General features: G+C 27.4%; 3 protein-coding genes across 9 annotated transcripts; all 3 read right to left on the bottom strand.

The window, feature by feature from the left end:
* Positions 1-2,936: 2,936 nt before the first annotated feature.
* LOC140666023 (probable G-protein coupled receptor Mth-like 10) lies at positions 2,937-8,259 on the bottom strand. Of its 5 annotated transcripts, XM_072892725.1 has the most exons (8): positions 8,112-8,238; positions 7,529-7,567; positions 7,096-7,297; positions 6,150-6,984; positions 5,670-5,748; positions 4,490-4,674; positions 4,156-4,321; positions 2,937-3,507 (listed from the first exon to the last, which is right to left on the bottom strand). In XM_072892725.1, exons 3-8 carry the CDS (start codon positions 7,270-7,272, stop codon positions 3,294-3,296), a joined length of 1,656 nt encoding a protein of 551 aa, XP_072748826.1. In that variant the 5' UTR covers positions 7,273-7,297; positions 7,529-7,567; positions 8,112-8,238; the 3' UTR covers positions 2,937-3,293. The 5 variants fall into 5 exon arrangements, with proteins under 5 accessions (XP_072748826.1, XP_072748827.1, XP_072748828.1 ...); XM_072892726.1 differs by lacking the exon at positions 7,529-7,567 and having other exon boundaries at positions 7,616-8,259; XM_072892727.1 differs by lacking the exon at positions 7,529-7,567 and having other exon boundaries at positions 8,170-8,187.
* A 1,163-nt stretch (positions 8,260-9,422) lies between these two features.
* LOC140666014 (uncharacterized) lies at positions 9,423-15,592 on the bottom strand. Its single transcript, XM_072892701.1, has 5 exons — positions 12,505-15,592; positions 12,002-12,080; positions 11,078-11,256; positions 10,679-10,844; positions 9,423-9,933 (listed from the first exon to the last, which is right to left on the bottom strand). The coding sequence occupies exons 1-5, from the start codon at positions 14,891-14,893 to the stop codon at positions 9,672-9,674; spliced, it is 3,075 nt and encodes a 1,024-aa protein (XP_072748802.1). The 5' UTR covers positions 14,894-15,592; the 3' UTR covers positions 9,423-9,671.
* A 1,201-nt stretch (positions 15,593-16,793) lies between these two features.
* LOC140666015 (G-protein coupled receptor Mth2-like) lies at positions 16,794-23,883 on the bottom strand. Of its 3 annotated transcripts, XM_072892705.1 has the most exons (6): positions 23,339-23,472; positions 21,632-23,247; positions 20,741-20,819; positions 19,584-19,765; positions 19,182-19,350; positions 16,794-18,382 (listed from the first exon to the last, which is right to left on the bottom strand). In XM_072892705.1, exons 2-6 carry the CDS (start codon positions 23,187-23,189, stop codon positions 18,118-18,120), a joined length of 2,253 nt encoding a protein of 750 aa, XP_072748806.1. In that variant the 5' UTR covers positions 23,190-23,247; positions 23,339-23,472; the 3' UTR covers positions 16,794-18,117. The 3 variants fall into 3 exon arrangements, with proteins under 3 accessions (XP_072748806.1, XP_072748803.1, XP_072748805.1); XM_072892702.1 differs by having other exon boundaries at positions 21,632-23,883; XM_072892704.1 differs by having other exon boundaries at positions 18,189-18,338; positions 21,632-23,883.
* Between the last annotated feature and the right edge of the window lie 420 nt (positions 23,884-24,303).

Here is a 24,303-nt window from a genome sequence, read left to right as displayed (position 1 = left end):
ACTAAAAATAGGTTCACATGCTCGGAGGGAAAGATTTTTATATTAGATGCTTATACATTGAAAACCTACGTTGGAAAAGTAATACATTTATAATATAAATAATATTTTTAATTGGCAACAAATTTTGCTCGATTTTATTCTATATCTTCTTGGTGTACAAAAGGAATACCTGATTAAAAGATAGAATAATTTTATGTATCATTTATTCATTAATACTTTTATTCCTCTGTATATATAAAGATGCCTACTAGTACTAGTAAAACCGGATAAAGAAATAATTAATTCTTTAAAAACAAGTTTGTATCCTGTTTCATATGTATTAGTATTTTGTGCGCAGCGATGATGACAAACCGTATATTTATGCGATTATTATCTTGCGAGTATCTTACAATTAGATTATTGAATGTCAGGTACATAAGACTACTATAATACAGAAAATTTATTATCAATATCTAGATATATTCAGTTAAATAATATAAATATAAATATAAAATAATATATAAAAAATAAATATAATTATTGTAGCAGCGCCAAGTTTTTTTTGCCTTAAATTTTATTATTCAAATATTTTAATCGTTTACAAATACTCAAAATAGTGATAGAGGTTAAGTAAAATAATTTTATTTTATGTTTGACTCTCATCTTCGTTGTAAGAAAAAATACTTGATTGTCTTGAACTTTTTAAATACGATGAATGTTAATAATGTAATGTTAAGATATAACATGCAGTTCCTACATAAAAAATGTGGGAATTGTATTTGCAGAAAAACCAAACGTACGATTCATTGTGTCTTTATGGCGATTTATATCTTGACTTCCATAATAATTAAAAGAATAGATAAATATAAATATTTCATACAATATTATAATATTTAAGAATAGAGACAGATGTCTTTACGATATGATAATTTTTATTTAATATTATAATATATATATATATATATATATATATATGTGTATATGTATATATATATGTATATATGTATGTATATATATATATATATATATATATGTATATAATATGTATATATAATATAATAAGTGTTTTAGCACTGTAATTTATAACTGGTTTACCATAAACTTTTGATCTACGATAAAATCTTTGAGTTACTTATTGTAGCATTAAATGTCAAGTCTGTCGAACTATTTGCAGGACGATTCGCTTTCTTGAAAGGATTGATCTTTTCCCATAGAGAAATCGTTTCTGACGTAGTGGTTGAATTGTTAGAAGATGAGGTAATTTGTGTTTGAGTTTTGGAAACCGTATACCAATTCTGGCAATCTAATCGCTTCAGCAGCAATTGTTTAATCTTCTTCTTCCATATAAATATGATAAAGATGCTGTATGATTTCCAGCGCACATAAAGTATACCAGGCGACAAATGATTTTTCCGTACATTTCTTTGGTAATATACATTAACGATTTTATGCAAACGACAATAAATAGTATTCGTATTGCAGATACAGATACAGATTAAACCTATAAATTATAATTAAATTAAATAATTGAATGAGATAATTATAATAAATATATAAAAAATTAAATTAAATAATTGAATGAGATAATTATAATAAATATATAAAAAAATAAATATTTTATATCTTCGATAGTTATGACAATTGATAAGTTTATAATTGAAAACATTCGAAGTTATCTTTCAACAAAGATAAATATTTTTTTAAAATTATTATTATCTTAGTTTCAGGTATCGTAAAGCATTAGCAATGATTGCTATATATTAATCAAATTAAACTTCAAAATTAATATAATAATTTTAAAATTAAAAAAAAAGAAAATAAAGCAGAGAGAGAGAGAGAGAGAGAGAGAGAGAGAGAGAGAGAGAGAGAGAGACAGACAGACAGAGAGAGAGTATTCAAGTTATTAAAAAATCTACATATAAGATATACAATTATTGCTTCTATAAAATAAGAAAAATATTCACATTTTGAATTTATTTTTATTAAGTTCCCGCAAATTTTTCTGAGAAGGCGCGATTTGAAAGAGAAGCGGCGGCAATGTATATTTCTTTAATATTAGATACTTTTAAAAATTTATAATGATTATTATAATATATATATTATTATTTTGAAACGGACACTTTTGTGTGTAGCAATTTTTATATTTATTTATATATATATATATATATATATATATATATATATATATATACAGGGTGGGCCATTTTAAACAGTACGGTCAATTTTCTCATAAACTAAGCGAAATATCGAAAAATGTTTTAGGCAAAAGTTGTATGGTTTTGACGGGGCTATAAAATGGTACCATTTGTTTGGCCTTGGATAGTCACTTGAAGGTCACGTGAAGGTTACCTCAATTTTTTTAAATGGACTCCCCCATTTTTTTATTACATATTTTTGTAGCTTATCTCGAGAGCTTTCCAAAACACTATAAAAAATTTCGAGTCATAAGGCTTCAAAGTTGCAGTATTTTGACATAAAATACAAGATATCTCATAAAATATTCTTTTATCGATTATCTTACTTTAATATTTTTATGCACAGAATAATGAGACAAATCAATTGGCGTAATTAAAACAAATATCATACATGTCCGTAAAACAAGCATGTATGATATTTATACTTTTTATATAAAGTTGGTTAAGATTTGAATTGTGAGTCATTGTTAGTTGTATTTTCATCAATACATGCTGTTATTATAATAATATTTATATATAAATAAAGCAAAACTTACACAAAAAAATTTGTGAACAATCAATATACACGCTTATATAAAATATTTCCATTTTATTACATTACAATAACAACAATAACGCGAATATTAAGTAATTCAATAATACTGTTCGTTCGAGTCAAGTCGATGTATCTAGATCAATTTTTAATAATGTTAATAAGTAATTGATAATGTTATTAAGATTAAGAAATACAAACTGTGAGGGAAATTAAAAATATAATTAAAGAAGAAAAAGGATAAAGAAAAGACGAGAAGAAATTTGATAAATGTAGATTAGGACCATCATTTAATCAAACAAAACAATTAACGTACAATAATGTAAAATTACTTATTCATTAAAAATTGTACTCTAATATTGTAAATAATCACTGGTTGATTGCCGATCTTTAATTTAGACAGAATTTTTTTGTTACCGATTACATTACTAAAAATCAGTTGATTCGAATGAATTCTTTGCACGACGGTCCGTGTTTCCATAAAAATTGATCCTTTTCAACAAAGAAACTATCCCTGATGTAGTAGTGGTATTATTATTTGAGGATGCAATAGCGCATTGAGATGTTTTTGGAAAAGAACCGTGATTCTAATAACCGAATTGCTTCAATAACAACTGTTTCACATTTTTTTTACATACAAATATAATGAAAATGTAAAAATGTTGTATAAAGTCCAGCGCAACAAAACTATACCAGATGGTAAGAGCTTTGTCTTCATACATTGCAGAAATAATTAATACATACGATTTTATGCAATTAATAATAAATAGTACTTTAGTTAGCTTCACAGTCAGCTTAAACCTGGAAAATAATTGAATAAGACAACTGAATAATTGAAAAGAAAATATTTTCGATAGTTATGACAATTAACGAGTTTATAATTGGTAATTATCGAAATATTATTTATGTTTAATAAAAATAAATATTTTCAAAAAATTAGATGTATCTCAGTTTCAGATATTTATAAGTAATAACAGTAAATGCTATATTAATCAAAATTCTTGTAATAACTTCAAAATTGTAATACAAGTTCCAAACATAGAAAGAGAGAAATAGAAAAAATAAAGAGAAAGAGAGAGTAATAAAATTTTTAATATTTAAGAAATGTGATTATTGTGTTTATGAAATTAGAGACATACTTATTTTCATTTTATTTTTATTACTGTTTATTATTTTCACAAAAATTATGAAAGTTTTCTAGAGAAAACGTGAACGCTATAGAAACGGCAGCGATGTTTGTTTTTTTTAAGATTAATTATAAACTGACACAAAGATGCTGGCCCAAAATTATAATACCTCTTTCTCTTTCTTTCTGATTCTCTCTTGTTGAAAATTAGAATAATATCACTGGTAAATTTTTATTTATTGATATCTCAACCTATATCTTATTGAAAAATTATCATGTATCCATGCGTAAGAGGAAACATGATAAGGAAATTGCTTACGTACCATTGTTTGTTATCATTATAACGCCCGCTCTCCGAATTTTTGAGATGATATGTATCGTCTTTTTCATAATGAGCGATTTTTCGTGCCGTACAGATGGATAAGCAAACGTTACTTATAACAGAAATAAGTATAATCACGTAAAAGTACAACAAATTTGCCATCCCGTCTGAAAATGTGATATAAGACATGAATTTTGTTTATCATATTCAATCGTATTTTATAAGTGCATGAAACGTATTTTTAATTTCCACAATAATACTTACATTTATAGTTATATAATTATTTATTTATATGCTAGCTTTAATTGAATTATCTGTTAGTAGCAGACACTTACCATGGAACCAACATTCACCGATATCAAATTCCGGTCGGGTCAGGTTTTTCGGTAAACCAGGAACAAATTCCATGATGCCACAAAATATAACGAGTATAAAGGGGCCTCCATATGCGTAAAGAGAATACATAATTAACTTCTTTTTCTCTTGTCGTTTCGCATTTGTTTCTAATGGGCGAAATTGTCTGTAAAACGCAATTAAACTTTACATTTAGCTGATAAAAACAGAAGAAATCGCGATGCAAATGTATATTATACAATACATATTGTACAATTAAAATAAATATTCTTTTAGTTAAAGTTTTGGAAAAAATATATAAATTTATAAAAATTGATTCATATTATTCAAACTTTATTATCTAATTCGTGATATAACATTACAAACTTTTTCTCAATTTCTCTTTTTTTTAATAATTTAAGAATGTATATAAAATTGATATCATTTTAATTTTTTTCTTTTTCTTTCCTACTTTAACAACATAAACATTTCAATCTTTGTTATAAAAGTTTGACATGTTTATGTTATTAAAGGAGAAAAAAAAATCAAAATAATATCCGATTTTAAATTCTTGAACCATTAAAAAGAAGAGAAATTGAGAAAAAGCTTGTAATGTTATATCACGAATTAGATAATGTAATATAGTTTCATAAATAATTTAGAATATTAATAACAACAACAATATCACTTTACTTTTAAAAATTAAATAAAACCACTCAAAAATTGGAGAAATCAATTTTCAGAGAGAAAAATCAATCTTTAATGACATTTTTATAGAAGTTTTGGAAAATATAGAAAAGGTATACATTTTAGCTTATAGAAAAAGTTTAGTTTGTGATTTTAGTACTTGTCTTAAATCTAGTAGTAGTTTGAACACTTGAAACAAAAATGATATAAGATGTTATTTTAAGAGAATATATATTATTACACCCATTATTACACGCAAGTCAATATTCTGCATTCTATTTAAAGCATTATACCGTTTTTTCTTGCTACTATTATAGTAATAGAAAACATTAGAAGTTGTAAGTATAATGTGAATGCATGTGTTTTATATATTACAAACAAATAGTTTGATATTATATAATTTAAATCAATCATAGAAAAATTCACAACCTTCTAGCGATACATGTTATAAATAAAATATAATAAATAAAATATAATACGAAATACTTGACTTACCTAAATGTACGCCATATATCGAAATTAAATACATTTAACCAAAAATAACTTCCCAAGAAAGCATAATATTTGAAAAAGGCTGAAACAATGGATAACAACCTCAATTAATAAGTTCCTACAAAATGCTGATGCAATTCACAGCTATGTTTGTAGATAAAAAGTCTACGTCTATGAATTAACTTTCTGCACTACAAAATGAAAAGAAACTTTATCTTTAAAAAGTATGTGCTAACATTAAATTTGATACATTTTTAATTTAATTTTAAAATATAATTTTGCAAAATTTTGGCAGTATAAAAGATATGTAGATAATTTTAAATTGATATTAAAGTGAATTGAAAGTTTTAATTATATTTACTATTAATTTTTGTGTTTCTAAGTTTTAAACTATAAATTACATATTTAAGTTATCAAAGAGTATTTTAATAGATTTAGATATAGCAGTGATTGTTTTATTACACAATTTGAATATGTTATTACCACATGAAACACAGATAGAATATCCCATCACATCCTTTTTGATAAGATGGTTCATCAGTTCGATTATGTACCCCATGAATACCAAGCTGCTATATCCACGCAATATGAAGCCCTGTATATTACGAAGCTCTGGCACTATGGAATATACTATGAACATCGACAGCGAAGGCAGCATAACCCCTACATGAGCTAATGTATTTATGACATCAGGTCCACTAACTGCTTTATTGTTGTTGATGATTTTATTCACCTCTTCCATAATATTAAAGCAAACGTTTACATCATATCTGTTTTGATCCATAACAGCAAGACAATAGGATTTAGGATCGATGACTAAATTGAAATAAGGTAGATACACAGAGCCATCAGCGAGAAATAAATTAAACTGGTAATTGTATAAGTTAGAATCAATTAAATAGTGTCCAGTCTTTGGACATGGATCGTGAACGATCAGAAGAAGTGCTTCATCTCCTCTTTTACTTTCATCTTGTTGATAATTAACGTGTATAAATATGTTTTTCAGGAAAATAAGCTGGTTACCCTGTCCAGCAATACATTTTCCATTAATCAGGCGTTTACCTAAAGGACAGCATAGCCGAATGCAGGTAATATTGTCGCACTTTTCGTGTGAAACGAGATTGTTTTCAATGTCATCTCTATTTTTGAAGAAATCATGCGACATGGAATCGTTCTTGACATTGGTTGTGTCCATGTTTATATGGATTTCTCGTGATACGGGATTTTTCTTGTCATCAGCATCTGTTGAGTTTGTGGGAAACTCCATAGACATTTGAATATCTTTATGATTCTTTGTGGAATGCGCTCGAAGTGTATACTGCAGCAAATTGTCATTCTCTTTGTTATTCGTGAAATTGATGCGATATGCGTACTGCATATCACCGTAATCTTTGATAAAATTTTATTGTAAATTATACTTATACCATACCAAATTTTGTTTGTCGTCATATTTTCTGATGGTATTTCCATCAAGTTCATATCGCACAGTCGAACTATCACTTTCCTTCTCATCGCTTGTCACTTCGGAATTTGCCCGAAGCTCCGAAGATAAAACGATGATTAGAAAGATGCAATACCAAAGCAAGAGATTATTTCCACACATCATCGACCATTTAACGTGTTGATTTTATCTGGGAAAAAAACTCTTTTGGTTTCTTCTTATGTCAGCTTCATAGTAAAGTACTTAATAATTATAATAATACACAAATACCAAAATAAAAATCAAATTATTCAAATAATTCTTGAGAATATGAATGATATGGTGAAATTAGTGACGATTAGTCGCAGTAAAATACGAATCTTTCGGAATTGCATTTTAAAAAAAGCATATCAATATATAGATATTTCAAATTTTTTTTTACCGTTCAAATTTTCGTTTAGAACGAATTGACAAAAGATGTACTTGTTTATTCTTGTTAGTGTCAAAAATCTGAAATTTTGATACGTACAAGCTTATGATTTTTAAAATTTATGATTTAAACAATGCACAGCATAACATATATTCTCCTTTTGACTTTTGATTTACTTGGCTTTAACAATTTTTAATTTTCTTTTTAATTCGTCGAGTCCACTTATTTCTGGTTTGTTTAGTAGTAACTAAGTTTAAATATTACGTCTATCTTTCAAAAAAATTTTACACACTATTTTTAATGCAGTAAAGATTAGAAATTCTAAAGATTAATGGTACTTATTATATATAATAATTAAGTGATTCAATCACTCGAGATTAGTTTTAATTATTACTATATCATTAATTATTATGTATGTCACGAATTTTGTACAGTTGAAAAGTTTCATATTAATTTTATGTATATATATCTTTTAGATATGATAATTAAATGAGAAATGTTACGTTAAGCGCAAGTGTATGAGTGTAAAAGGTCAACTTATTCCATGTTTTCTTTTTTTATTTTAGTAAATCATTAAAATAAGATTTTTAAAAATTAAATTTAAAATCGTTAACACTTATAAAAAGAAAATTGCATTAGAATTTTCACTAAACTTGATGAAAGTAATATTGTATGAATGGTTTTTCAATATTTATGTCCAAGATGTATAAGAGATGATCCGAAAGACGCGATTAGACTACCGGAGATTACGTGTCGTCGGAGAATCAAATACCTGAAAAGCTAAGTATACAGGGTGGGTCGAACAAAAAGTTTTATTAACAAACTTCTACAGATGGTATCTTAATGAATCCAGCGATAAAATAATTTTAAACATTTTTACTATTTAGACATTTAATTTTTTGATAGTAAGTCGTTACATTTTCGAAAAAATTATGGTAGTACTAAAAATAGGTTCACATGCTCGGAGGGAAAGATTTTTATATTAGATGCTTATACATTGAAAACCTACGTTGGAAAAGTAATACATTTATAATATAAATAATATTTTTAATTGGCAACAAATTTTGCTCGATTTTACTCTATATCTTTTTGGTGTACGAAAGGAATACCTGATTAAAAGATAGAATAATTTCATGTATCATTTATTCATTAATACTTTTATTCCTCTGTATATATAAAGATGCCTACTAGTATAACCGGATAAAGAAATAATTAATTCTTTAAAAACAAGTTTGTATCCTGTTTCATATGTATTAGTATCTTGTGCGCAGCGATGATGACAAACCGTATATTTATGCGTATCTTGCGAGTATCTTACAATTAGATTATTGCATGTCAGGTACATAAGACTACTATAATACAGAAAATTTATTATCAATATTCAGTTAAATAATATAAATATAAATATAAAATAATATATAAAATATAAATATAATTATTGTAGCAGCGCCAAGTTTTTTTTGCTTTAAATTTTATTATTCAAATATTTTAATCGTTTACAAATACTCAAAATAGTGATAGAGGTTAAGTAAAATAATTTTATTTTATGTTTGACTCTCATCTTCGTTGTAAAAAAAAATACTTGATTGCCTTGAACTTTTTAAATACGACGAATGTTAATAATGAAATGTTAAGATATAACATGCAGTTCCTACATAAAAAATGTAAGAATTGTATTTGCAGAAAAACTAAACGTACGATTCATTGTGTCTTTATGGCGATTTATATCTCGACTTCCATAATAATTAAAAGAATAGATAAATATAAATATTTCGTACAATATTATAATATTTAAGAATAGAGACAGATGTCTTTACGATATGATAAGTTTTATTTAATATTATGTTTTAATATTATGTTATAATATACATATATATACATATATATATATATATGTATATATATGTATATATATATGTATATATGTATGTATATATATGTATGTATATAATATGTATATATAATATAATAAGTGTTTTAGCACTGTAATTTATAACTGGTTTACCATAAACCTTTGATCTACGATAAAATCTTTGAGTTACTTATTGTAGCATTAAATGTCAAGTCTGTCGAACTATTTGCTGGACGATTCGCTTTCTTGAAAGGATTGATTTTTTCCCATAGAGAAATCGTTTCTGACGTAGTGGTTGAATTGTTAAGAAGATAAGGTAGCTTGTTGAGTTTCTAAAAACGTATACCAATTATAGCAACCCAATCGCTTCAGCAGCAGTTGCTTAATCTTCTTCTTCCATACAAATATGATAAAGATGCAAAAGTGCTGTATGATTTCTAGCGCACATAAAGTATACCAGGCCACAAATGACTTTTCCGTATATACTTCCTTGATAATATACATGAACGATTTTATACAAACGACAATAAATAGTACTCTTGTTACTTCCAGGTACAGATTAAACCTGTAAATTATAATTAAATAAAATAATTGAATAAGATAAATATAATAAATATATAAAAATATAAATATTTTATATCTTTAATAGTTATGACATTTGATAAGTTTATGATTGAAAAGATTTGAAATTATCTTTTAACAAAGCTAAATATTTTTTAAAAATTATTATTATCTTAGTTTAAGATATCGTTAAGCATTAGCAATGAATGCTATATATTAATCAAATTAAATTTCAAAATTAATATAATAATTTTAAAATTAAAAAAAGAAAATAAAGTAGAGAGAGAGAGAGAGAGAGAGAGAGAGAGAGAGAGAGAGAGAGAGAGAGAGAGAGAGAGAGAGAGTATTCAAGTTATTAAAAAATCTACATATAAGATACAATTATTACTTTTATAAAATAAGAAAAATATTCACATTTTGAATTTATTTTTATTAAGTTCCCGCAAATTTTTCTGAGAAGGCGCGATTGAAAGAGAAGCGGCGGCAATGTATATTTCTTTAATATTAGATACTTTAAAAAATTTATAATGATTGTTATAATATATATATATTATTATTTTGAAACGGACATTTTTGTGTGTAACAATTTTTAGGTTTATTTGTTTGGTGATATATAAATATTTTTTTTTATTGTTGTGAAAAGAAGTATAATGTCAATTATTGATCAATTATTTATTAATATTTTGGCATATATATGTTATTAATAAAATAAAGTATCATGCATCAATGTGAAGATATTGCTAACGTACCATTTCTTTTTGTCATTATAACGTCGGCCATCCGAATCTCTCAAACGATTAGCAATGTCTTTTTCGTAATGCGCAATTTTTCGCGCTGTACGAATCGAGAAGCAAATGCTGCTGATTATAGAGATAACTACAACCGCTTGAAAATTCCACAAATATGCCTTACCCTCTGAAAATGTGATATTTGAAATGGTATTCTTATATTAAATCTCTTTTCATATCAAATTATTTCTTCTACATATACCTAAATTTTTTCTTATAATCATTTCAGTTTTAATCGTTAATGATTACGCGAGTGCATAAAACATATTTTTAATTTCATCAAGAATACTTAGATTTATAGTTATATAATTTTTTGTGTCAACATTAATTGAATTATCTGTCAGTGTAACATTCACTTACGAAACCAGCATCCATTGACACCAAATTGTGGTCTGGTCGGGTTTATCAATACAGGAATAGTATTCATGATGCCACAAGTGATAACGATTATAAAAGGGCTTCCCCACGCGTAAACAGAATACATGATTAACTTTCTTTTCTCTTGTTGTTTCACATTTCCTTGTGATAGACGCAATTGTCTGAAAACCACATATTTTACATTTTACAATTAGCTAGTATAAATAAAAGAAATCGCAATTGCACCTAAAGTAAATATTCTTTTATTTTAAGTTTTTGTATGGATGCGGGCGCGCGCGTGCGTGTGTGTGTGTGTGCGTGTGTATGTGTGCCTTATTTTGTCTTAAATTTAATATTAATTTACGCTCTTAGACAACAAATGAGATGATAGGATATAATATCCTGTATCAGTATATATTAAAAATATTATGTCGTTTCCTATTGCTATTTTTACATATCATTGCAAGGACATATAATGTGAAGCATCTGTTTGAATATTAATTATAATAAAAAACAAATATATTGTGTGTATATACACATATACAAACGTATTTTTTTAGGTGAAACTTTAGAAAACTGGACCCAATCTCAAATACCTATATATTGTCACTATCCTAAGTATCCTCCAGAAGATTTTAAGAACGCTCATTGTTTATTAAAAAGTTATCAAAAAAATTTTCATGAATTACATGTAATTTTTAGACATCTTGAACATTTTATAAAATGTAATCTTAACACATTTATCTATATATGTGTTGTACATATATATATATATATATATATGTATATATATGTCAAGGTCATTGAGGCTGGGTTTGTTTTTCTAAAGTTTTACCATACTTTGTTATATTGTATAATATTAATCAATTTTACAAAAATTTATATTATAAATAAAAGATGATATATAATAATCAGTTGGTAATTTACCTAAATGCAAGCCACATATCAAAACACATTACATTTAACCAGCACCAGCTTCCCAAAAAGCAATAGTATTTGACATAGCCTGAAACAATATGGAATAAAAAACGTGTAAATTAGCATACTATTAATGCTGATCAAAGTCAATTATTTTATATATAATCATAAAAATTACTCTACATTGACTCTGCTCGCACACACGCACACACAGATATATACAATTTTCGGCAAAATAAAACACCTTATATTTGACAAATATATATTAATATTAAATTTAATAATTTTTTAATTTAAGATATAATCCTGCAAAATTTTAATAGTATAAAAAATATGATAATTTTAATTTCATGTTAAAGTATATAAAAAATTTTATTAACTTTTTTCAAAGTTATAAATTACATATTCAATTGCATCAAAAAGTTATGAACTCATATCGGTACACGCTAATAATCCTAACAGATTTGGATATTGCACTAATTGCTTTATTATACAATTTGAATATACTGTACCAGATGTAACACAAGCGGTATAGCCCATAGCATCCTTTCCTATTATCATGTCCATTAATTGAATCGCATGCCCGACGAATAGCAAGCCGCTGTATCTATGCACTATGGAACCATATATATTACGGAGTTCAGACACTATGGAGTACACTATGAACATCATCAGCGACAACAACATTGGCACTAGTGCATAGTATTTAACTATGATTGAATTTCCAAGAAATTGAGTATTCTGGATCTCTAAGAACAACTTACTTGTTTTTTCAGGGCAAACGACAAACATAGTAAATTTGTTTTCAATTCCAGCGAAGCAATACGATGTTGAGTTAATAATTTCGTTGTCATCATGCAAATACAACGAACCATTAGCGTATAATGATATGTCCTCGTCCGCCTTAAACTGATATCCAGTCTCTCGACACGGATTGTCAATGATAAACAGAAATTGTTCGTTTACACTCTTTTGCGACCAATTAGTATATGCATACACGTTTTCAAACCGATAATTTAATTTATACACATCTTTGAGAGTCAAGTTATCATGTTTGGCAATGCATTTTTTTTGAAACAGCCGATTACCAAAAGAATAGCATAATTTAAGATAGCTAATATCGTCACATGTTTTGTACGAATGGATATTATTTTCATTATTATCACTATTGAAATTTGTAGAGGAATTTTGCAACGTAGAATTGTTCTCGCTGTTTTTCCTCTTTAAGTTTGTATTACTTTGATTTGCATTTTGATTGGGATTTATAAACTTATTCATGATTTCTCTCGTAATCTCAACGCAAACCTTCGCAGCAAATATGTTTTGTTCCACAAGAGCGAGACAGTAAGCTGTTCTTTCAACGGTTGTATTGTAATCATGTAGATACAAAGAGCCATTGATAAGAAACTTAATCTCATAGGTATTAAACAAATAGTTTCCAGTTTCTTGACACGGATCGTGAACGACCAGAAGAAATGGTTCGTCTACCCTTTTATTTTTGTTTTGCAACGAATCATTAATGTATCCATTCATTGACAGAAAAATAAAATCACTCTGTTCGGCAATGCATTCTCCATTAATCAGACGGCTACCAAAAGGACAACATAATTGAATGCAGGTAATATTGTCACACATCTTGTTAGCAACTGCTTTTATACTGCTTTTATTGATAGGTCCGTTGAAATTTTTAGAGGAATCGTCCGACATAGACTCGCTCTTGCCTTTAATTTTCTCCGAGTTTTCATTTGTACTAATTTGAGTTGTACTTTTATCGTAGTTTATAGTCCGATTCATAATTTTTTTCGTAATTTTGAAGCAAACCTTCGCAAATACTCTTTGCTCCACAACAACAAGGCAAAAGGATTCAACTTTTATGTTTGAAAATTGTACATATAAAGAGCCATTCATGAGAAGCAGAGTCTTATTGGTTTCAAACAAATAGTATCCAGTCTCTGGACACGGATCGTGAACAACCAGAAGAAATTTATCTACCTTTTTACTTTCGGTTTGCAACGAATCATTAATGTATCCCTTTATGTTTTGTAGAAAAATAAAGTTACCCTGTTTTGCAATGCATTTTCCGTTAAACAGATAACTACCGTAAGGACAGCATAAACGAATGTAAGTAATATTGTCGCATATCTTGGACAAAAAGATATTGTTTTCAATATTACCGCTACTGATATTTGTAGAGAAATTGTTCTTGTCTTCGCTGCTGTTGCAGTTTTCATTTGTAGATCTGACGGATCTTTTTTTTTTATAATATGCAAATATATTTTTTCGTGGTCTCGTGGGTGGTGGAAGTTTATATTTATTGCAAACCTTCGCACTCATTACGTCTTGCTCAACAACAGCGAGGCAATAGGATTTATCGATCGTATTAAAACCTGGTATATATAAAGATCCGTTGGCGAATAACGTGCTGTTGTTGGAATTAATAAAGTAAGAATCATATTCAAATAATGGCGGTGCAAAAGGAACATTTATTAACGATCTTTTGCCACGATATCTAGGTTTTTGACACGGATCTTCAACGACTAAAAGAAACTGTTCTATCTTCTTAGTTTCATTTTGCAACGAATTAATAACGTATCCATTCATATTTGGCAGAAAAATAAATTCTCCTTCCTTGGCAATGCATGTTCCGTTAATCAGATATCTACCGAAAGGACAGCATAACCGAATGCAAGGAATATTGTTTTTATTATTACCTCTATTGCAATTTTCCGAGGAATCATGCGTTATAATACCGTTTTCATTTTCCATGGTGCTTGCGACGCCGTTATATGACTCCGTCAAATATTTTTCTTTGTCGTCACTTGTGGAAATTCTGTAAGGTCTCATAGTTGCAACAATAAGTGGAATCATACACCACCAAAGCACGAGATTTTTTCCATACATTATGAATTATTCGATGAGTTGAATTTGCTTAAGAAAGAAACTTGATATTGATAAGATATTTTGATAATTGAAATTTTTGAACGTAATATTTTGACAAATATCTTTATTAGTCTCATTTCTCAATTTATATAATTTTAAAAATTTTTAGCGTTTTTTAATTCGATACATCCACTGTCGGTTTGTTTAATAGTAGTTGCGAGTTTAAACACATATGCTTTATTTTTCAAATAAATTTATTTCACTCTCTTATTTTGTTCAATGCAGTGTAGATAAAAGTTTTGAAGATTTAACACATTTAACGTATTAAAATAATTAAACGAAAAATCAATTGTACTTAGTCCTAACTTATTACCACATTTTTAATTATTAGTGTTTCAAATATCTGAAATATTATATATTTAGAAAGTTTTAGCTTTATTTTGTGCGTATTTATTTTTTAATTATATTAATTAAACAAAAGAAGCTACATTAAACGCACATGTATAAGAGCAACAAAGTCAAATTGTAGTATGTTCCTTTTTATTCTAATAAATCGTTAAAATATGAAAATTGATATTAAATTTAGAATTGTTATATGCGTGGAACATAAACACTTATAAGAAGATTATTGTAGTGAATTTTTAGTTTTCTCACTGAACTCAATGAAATTGATAATGTTAACAATTTCATCAAAGTTTTTATCTTCGAGATGTACGGAAGAAAATCGTACGAAAGACGCAATAAGACTGTTAAAAAGTGAAAGAATCGATTATCTGTTACTGTAAGCAATGTATACGGGGTGAGTCAAATAAAAAGTTTTATTTTGGCTGTTTTTCTAAAAATGTTTATGCTTCGATTTCGTTAAAATTATACAGGCATATAACTTTTATTAAATATAGTTGAATGCCACAAGAGCGAATGCTACAGATGCGAAGTTTAGTTTCCAAGATATTAAAATTTGAATTATTTGATTAAATAAACAATTTTTAAAATTTTTTTATATAAAAATGAGATTTTGTAAATTCTCGTTTTTTTAAATAAATAAATGATATTTTGTCACGTCAAAGTTTAAGTTTTGTAACTTATTAATAAAATAAAAAAATAATATTCTCAGGAAAATAAGTTTAAATTTCAATATTTTGTATGTGAAAATCTTAAAAATATTTTATTTAGTCAGATAATTCAAGTTTGAATGTGTTGAAAACTAGACGTTGTCGCACATTGGCGCTTATGGCATTCGACTATTTAGTAATTATGTACTACGTGCCTGTAAAATTTCATCAAAATCGGTATATGAATGTTTTCAAAAGTTTTGCCATTATTTTGAATAAATCAGTTTTTTCATTAATACTTCTATTACACTCTATAGAGAATGCTGTTTGTTAGTAAAACCGGATAAAAGAATATTATATAAAAACCAGTTTGTATTCAGAAGTTTTTATGGTTACGTCGTTAATATTAATAGACACTGCAGTGTCTCCCACCAAATCACACAATACAAAGAAACGAACTGTGTATATATGTACATATATATGAGTCGTAAAAAGAAGGGATAAATCAAATAGTATATCTTATTTTATTTGATACTGACTTTCGTAAAAAAAACATTCGATTATCTTGAATTTTTGGAAATATGGCAAACAAATGTTTATAATTAATTGTTTCAGAAGATATAGTATATAATTATACTAATAATCATAAAAATTTAAAAATTGTGTGTGTACAAAAATCGAACGTATGACTGATTCATGTCTTTATATGATTTATGTTCTATTTATATTCTATATTATTTAAAGGAATAAAAAAATATATATATGTTACAATATAATAATATTTATTTTATGTTGTAATATGTATATATATAATGCAATTACAAGATAGAGTGTGCAAAATTTAATGCAACGTGAATATGTGATGATTTATTAATATGGTAAAAATGCTGAAAAGGGGATGACCCAGCCCCAATGACCTTGACCTTGACATATATTATCAAGGTCACTGTCCTGAGTAACGTTCAAAAGGTTTTAGCCGTCGCTCGTTGTTTGTTAGAAAGTTATAAACAAAAAATATTTTATTTCGAAATGCCATAATTATTGTATTTGTTGCTTTACTTTGATATATATTTTCAATATTTTCATAATCAAACACACACACACACACGGGGGGGCTGCAAGGGGGGCCTTTGGCCCCCTTCCCCCACCCACCTCGTCCACCTCGCTTCGCATGTATGTACGTTGCAAACAAAACAAAGTTCACATGAATTTGCAACTTTCCATGCGAAGCGAGGTGCGGGGGTGGGTGCCGAAGGCCCTCCTTGCAATCCCCCCCACCCGTGTGTGTGTGTGTGTGTGTGTATGTTATGAAAATATTAAAAATATATATCATTAATAAAAATTAATATCAAGTGATTTATTCAACAGAAAATCGCATGTTAACTAAATAAATTTGCAGTAATACGTTGAACTTTGACACATATGTTCTAAAATAATACAGTCTTCAACTTATTTCGAGACATTTTAACAAGATTAAACTTATTGTTCTTTAAGAGTTAATAATATTTACTGCAATATGTATTGAAATATTTATTACAATATTATATATGAAGTAGTGTCCAAAAATTACATATATCTTATAAGATTTTTTTTCTGTTCATAACTTTTTAACAAACAACGGCTATAAACCTTTTGAATGTTACTCAGGGTCATGACCTTGACAACATATGTCAGTTGGATCTTCTTTTCGGCATTTTTACCTATTAATATTGTTACGACCGAGTCAAGTAAATATATCAACTGTTTATGATAATATTAATAAAAAATATTATCAAAGAATTAAGAAATACAAACTAAAATAGAAATTAAAAAGATAACCTTACCAATATATCATTAAAAAGCAAAAATCCTAGAATAAAGAAAAAGAAAAAATAGACACACATTTGATAGGTAGAAATCAGGATATCATTCTACCAAACAAAACGATCGTTTATGTACGTGTAATTATGTAAAATTAATCATCGATTAAATGTATCAGCACTGTAGTTCATTACAATCACTGGTTAACTGCTGACCTTTAATTTACGACAGAATCTTTGTGTCATTGTAGCACTAATTGTAAATGTCAGTCAAATCTGTCGAACTATTTGAAGAACGATTCGCTTTCTTGAAAGGATTTATTTTTTCCCATAGAGAAATCGTTTCTGATGTAGTGGTAGAATGGTTAGAAGATGAGGTAGCTTGTTGAATTTCTCAAAAACATATATACCAATTCCGGCAACCCAATCGATTTAGCAGCAGGTACCTAATTCTCTTCTTCCACACAAATATGATAAAGATACAAAAGTGCTGCGTTATCTCCAGCACACATAAAGTATACCAGACGGTTTCATTATGTGAGTTTTCATTATTTTCATTACCTTTACTCTCATCGTAATATGCATCGATACTATGCATGAGCGATTTTATGCAAACTACAATAAATAATATTCTGGTTACTTCCATGTATAGATTAAACCTACAAAATATATAAAAAAATAATTAAATGAAATAATTTAATAATTAAAAAATAAGTATTTTATATCTTTGAAGGTTATGGCAATTGATAAATTTATAATTGAAAACATTCGAAATTATTTATACTTAACAAAAATATATATTTTCGAAAAATCGTAATTATCTAAGTTTTATATGTCTTGAAATTATAGCAATATATGTAATAAATATATATTAATTGAGTTAAACTTTGAAATTAATATAATACAAGCTTTAACATTAAAAAGAGAGAAAGAAAATAAAACAAAGAGAGAGATAGAGAGAGAGAGATAGAGAGAGAGAGAGAGAGAGAGAGAGAGAGAGAGAGAGAGAGAGAGAGTAATTAAATTATTATTAAAAAATTTATAAAATTTGCAATATTATTGTTTCTATAAATAAAATAAAAAAAAACATATTAACAACTTGATTTTATTTTTATTAACATCACGCAAATTTTTTTGAGAAAGTGATTAAGAAAGGTGGCGATATATACTTCTTTAGATTAGCTATAAAACTATAAAAATTACCACACACATAAATGTTACAAATGCTGCATATGTTATTATTTTAAAAGCAAACATTTTTGTGTGTAGCAATTTTTATAGTTTATTCTTTTTTGGTGATTAATATATATATATATTAATCACCAAAACCGTTTTTGTATCTTTTTCTATTGTTGAAAAGAAGTATAATGTTATTGATTATTTATTAATATTTCAGTACATATATGTCATTAATAAAATTAATTATCACACATTAATAAAAAGATGTTGCTGACGTACCATTGCTTTTCGTCATTATAACGACCATCCAAATTTCTAAAACTATATATGTTAGCAATGTTCCTTTCGTAATGCACAATCTTTCGTGCTGTACAGATGGATAAGCAAATGCTACTGATTACGGAGATAACCACAATCGCTTGAAAATACAACAAATATGCTATACCGTCTGAAAATGTGATATCAGAAATTAAATTCTTATATATAAATCGCTTTTTTTTATTAAATTATTTCTTATACATATATTTAAATTGTTTCTTATATTTGTGTTTGAATCGTCTTAATGATTAAGAATGCACAAAACATATTTTTAATTTCATCAATAATATTTTGAATTATAGTCATATAATATTTTATGTGTCAACATTAATTAAATTATTTATTAATGTAGCATTCACTTACAAAACCGACACCCATTGACACCAATTTTTACAAGTCGGGTATAGTCCTCCGGTACAGGAATAAAATTTATGATGCTATAAATAATAGCAAGCATAAAGGGGCTTCCCCACGCGAAGACAGAATATCTAATTAACTTTCTTCGCTCTTGTTCCTCATTTCTTTGTGATGACAGACGCATTTGTCTGAAAAACACAATTTACACTTTACATTTAGCTAAGAAAAATAGAAGAAATCGCAAATAAACATTTTTTTATTCTAGGTTTCTAAAAAAAATCTATCGTATATAGATAACTATAAAAATTTATTCCAATATTACGACATGATAAAAATTACGTCTTCATAATGAGAAATACAAATAGAAAAAATGACTCTTAGATGATGTCTATATGAGACATTTGTAAAAAAAATAAACAAATCTTTCTTCAACAAAATTATTCTAGAAATTTAAGAATATATAAAAAATATTTATACGTATTGGCTTATAAAAAGTGCAGCCTATGATTTCTATAAGTGTGCGTGTGCATGTGTATGTGCGTGTGCGTGTGTGTGTGTGTGTGTGTGAGCGCGCGCGCGCGTGTGTGTGTGTGTGTGTGTTATTTTGTCTAAAGTTTAGTATTAATTTACGCTTTCAAGCAAAAAATGAGATAATAAAATATATTTTGTATCATTATATTAAAAATATTAAAAATGTTGTTTCCTGTTACTATTTTTACATATTGTTGCAAATACATATAATGTAAAGCATATATTTGAATATTATAATAAAAATGAATATTTTAAGTGTATAATCATATATACAAATATATGTATTTTTTTAGGTAAAACTTTAGAAAAATGATCTGAAATACTTATATATTGTGAAAGTCACTATCTTGAGTATCCTTTAAAAGGTTTTAAAAGCGTTCATTGTTTATTAAAAAGCTATTATAAAAATTTTCATGAATTATATGTAATTTGTAGACATATGTACATTTTATAAATAGTATTCTTAGCACATTTATCCATACATGTGTATTTATATATATTAAGGTCATTGAGGCTAGGTTTGTTTTTCTAAAATTTTATCATACTTTGTTATATTGTATAAAATGAATCAGTTTTATAAAAATTTATATTATAAATAAAATATAATATGAAATAGTCAGTTGGTAGTTTACCTAAATGCAAGCCACATGTCAAAACACATTACATTTAACCAGAACCAGCTTCCCAAAAAGAAATAGTATTTAACATAGGCTGAAATAATATAGAATAAAAAACATGTAAATAGTATATTTGTTTTAAATGCTAATCAAAATCAGCTATATTATATATGATAAAAATAACTCTATATGGACTATATATGCTGGATGTCCTGTAATTTGTAAAAAACCTGCTAATAGAAGATTCTTAAAGCGTCATTTGGAGACGATTTTTCCTCAGCGAAAATGTCGAGGCGTCAATAATTTCCGAGTTATAAACGATTGAAAAAAGGCGTTTTTAGCAAATTAAATATTTTGGAGTTAAAAAATTAAAACTACATTCTTCAGTTAACTTCAGATAAAGTTTACACTAATAGAATTTTAATTTAAGGCTTAATTACAAAGATGTATAATGACAAAAATTGAAAACTTGCAAAAAATGTTGTCGCCTCTCGATATTTTTGCTGAGGAAAAACCGACTCCAAATGATCTCAAGAATGTGCCATTAGCAGGTTTCTCATCAGTTACAGGACAGCCTGTATATACACATACAGACACACACACACAATTTTCGGTACTGCTAAATAAAAAATCTTAATATTTAAGAAGTATATATTAATATTAAATTTAATGATTTTTTTAAATTTCAGATATAATTTTGCAAAATTTTGATATTATAAAAAATATGTAGATAATTTCAATTTGATGTTAAAGTATACAAATATTTTATTAACTCTTTTCAAAGTTATAAATTACATTATTCAATTTTATCAAAAAGTTATTAACCCGTATCGGTAAACGCGAATAATTCTAACAGATTTAGATGTTACACTACATTCTTTGTTATACAATTTGAATATACTGTACCAGATGCGACACAAAGACCAGAGTTGCTCATAACATTCTTCCCGATTATTATGTCCATCAATTCAATCGCACGCCCGGCGACTTGCAAGCCACTATATTTATGCACTATGAAGCCATATATATTACGAAGTTCGTACACTATGGAATACACTATAAATATTATCAGCGACAACAACATTGGTACTAGTGAATAGTATATACTAATAAGAGTATTGGGCAAATTTATTGCCTTATTACAAACGGCAAATTTCACAATAAATTCATTTTTAGCTTTACCGAAGCAATACGAGGTAGAGTTAATAATTTCATTGTCATCATGCAGATACAAAGAACCATTAGCGTATAATAATATGTCCTTGTCCGCCTTAAACTGATATCCAGTCTCTCGACACGGATTGTCAATGATAAAAAGAAATTGTTCGTTTACACTCTTTTGCGACCAATTAGTATATGCATACACGTTTTCAAACCGATAATTAAATTTATACACATCTTGGAGAGTCAAGTTATCATGTTTGGCAATGCATTTTCTTTGAAACAGGCGATTACCAAAAGGATAGCATAATTTAATGTAGCTAATATTGTCACATGTTTCGTACGAATTGATATTATTTTCATTATTATCACTATTGAAATTTGTGGAGAAATCGTGTGACGTAAAATTGTCCTTGCGTTTTATCCTCTCCAAGATTTCATTTGTATTACTCTGATTTGCATTTTTACTAGGAATTATAATTTTATTCATGATTTCTCCGGCAATTCCAACGCAAACCTTCGCAGCAAATATATTTTGTTCCACAACAGCAATGCAATAAGCATTTGTTTCAATGATTGTGTTGTAATCTCGTAGATATAAAGCACCATTAATGAGAAACTTAGTCTTAAAGGTATAAAACAAATAGTATCCATTCTCTGGACACGGATCGTGAACAACCAGAAGAAATAGTTCGTCGACCTTTTTATTTTTGATTTGCAACGAATCATTAATGTATCCGTTTATGTTTTGCAGGTAAATAAAGTTATCCTGCTTTTCAATGCATTCTCCGTAAAACAAGTAACTACCGTAAGGACAGCATAAACGAATGCAGGTAATACTGTCGCACATCTCGTAAGGATTGATACTGTCATTTCTATTGAAATCTTGTAAGGAATCGTGCGATGTACAATTGTTCTTATTTTTGCTTCTGTTGAAGTTTTTATTTGTAGATCTGTGATTTCTTTTTCGAATTGCATTTTTATTATGACATCTTTTGCGACCAACATAAGGAGAATGAGTAGGTGATGAAGAAGGTCTATAGTTTTTAACGCAAACTTTCGCAGCAAACACGTTTTCCTCCACTATAGCGAGGCAATAGGATTTCTCGATTACATTATAACCAGGTACATATAATGATCCGTTGACGAATAACGTGCTGTTGTAGGAATTAATAAAGTAAGAATTAATATCTTCATAAAGCAAGATATCTCCATTCTTTTGACACGGATCTTCAACGACTAAAAGAAACTGTTCTATCTTCTTAGTTTCGTTTTGCAACGAATTAGTAACGTATCCATTCATATTTGGCAGAAAAATAAATTCTCCTTCCTTGGCAATGCATGTTCCGTTAATCAGATATCTACCGAAAGGACAGCATAACCGAATGCGAGGAATATTGTTTTTATTATTACCTCTATTGCAATTTTCCGAGGAATCATGCGTTATAATACCGTTTTCGTTTTCCATGGTGCTTGCGATGCCGTTATATGACTCCGTCGAATATTTTTTTTTGTCGTCACTTGTGGAAATTCTGTAAGGTCTCATAGTTGCAACAATAAGTGGAATCATACACCACCAAAGCATGAGATTTGTTCCATACATTGTCAATTATGTGACGTGTTGAATTTGCTTAGGAAAAACTTGATATTGATAAGCGAATATTTTGATAATTCAAATTTTGGAACGTGACATCTTGACAAATATCTTTATTAGTCTTATCTTTCAATTTATATAATTTTAAAAACTTTTAGCGTTTTTTATTTCGATACATCCACTATCGGTTTGTTTAATAGTAGTTGCGAGTTTAAACACACATGCCTATCTCTCAAATAAATTTATTTCACTTTCTTATTTTCTTCAATGCAGTGTAGATAAAAGTTTTGAAGATTTAACACATTTAACGTATTAAAATAATTAAACGATCAAAAATCAATTGTACTTAGTCCTAACTTATTACCACATTTTTAATTATTAATATGTCTCAAATATCTGAAATATTATACATTTGGAAAGTTTTAGCTTTATCTTGTGCGTATTTATCTTTTAATTACATTAATTAAATAAAAGAAGCTACATTAAACGCATATGTTTAAATGGAACAAAGTCAAATTGTAGTATGTTTCTTTTTATTCTAATAAATCGTTAAAATGTGAAAATTTAAATTAAATATCGAATCGTTACATGCGTGAAACATTCAACACTTATAAGAAGAATATTGTAGTTAATTTCTAGTTTTTTCATTAAGCTCAATAAAATTGATAATATTAACAACAAATTTATTACAATTTTTATCTTCAAGATGTACGGAAGAAGATCGTACGAAAGACACGATAAGACTGTTAGAAAGTAAAAGAATCGACTACCTGTTACTGTAAGCCATGTATACGGGGTGAGTCAAATAAAACGTTTTATTTCA

The sequence above is a fragment of the Anoplolepis gracilipes genome, chromosome 5 (assembly GCF_047496725.1).
Source record: "Anoplolepis gracilipes chromosome 5, ASM4749672v1, whole genome shotgun sequence".
Taxonomy (NCBI): Eukaryota; Metazoa; Arthropoda; class Insecta; order Hymenoptera; family Formicidae; genus Anoplolepis; species Anoplolepis gracilipes.
The sequence above is the reverse complement of the archived record's forward strand: the minus strand, read 5'-3'. Positions and strand labels throughout refer to the sequence as shown.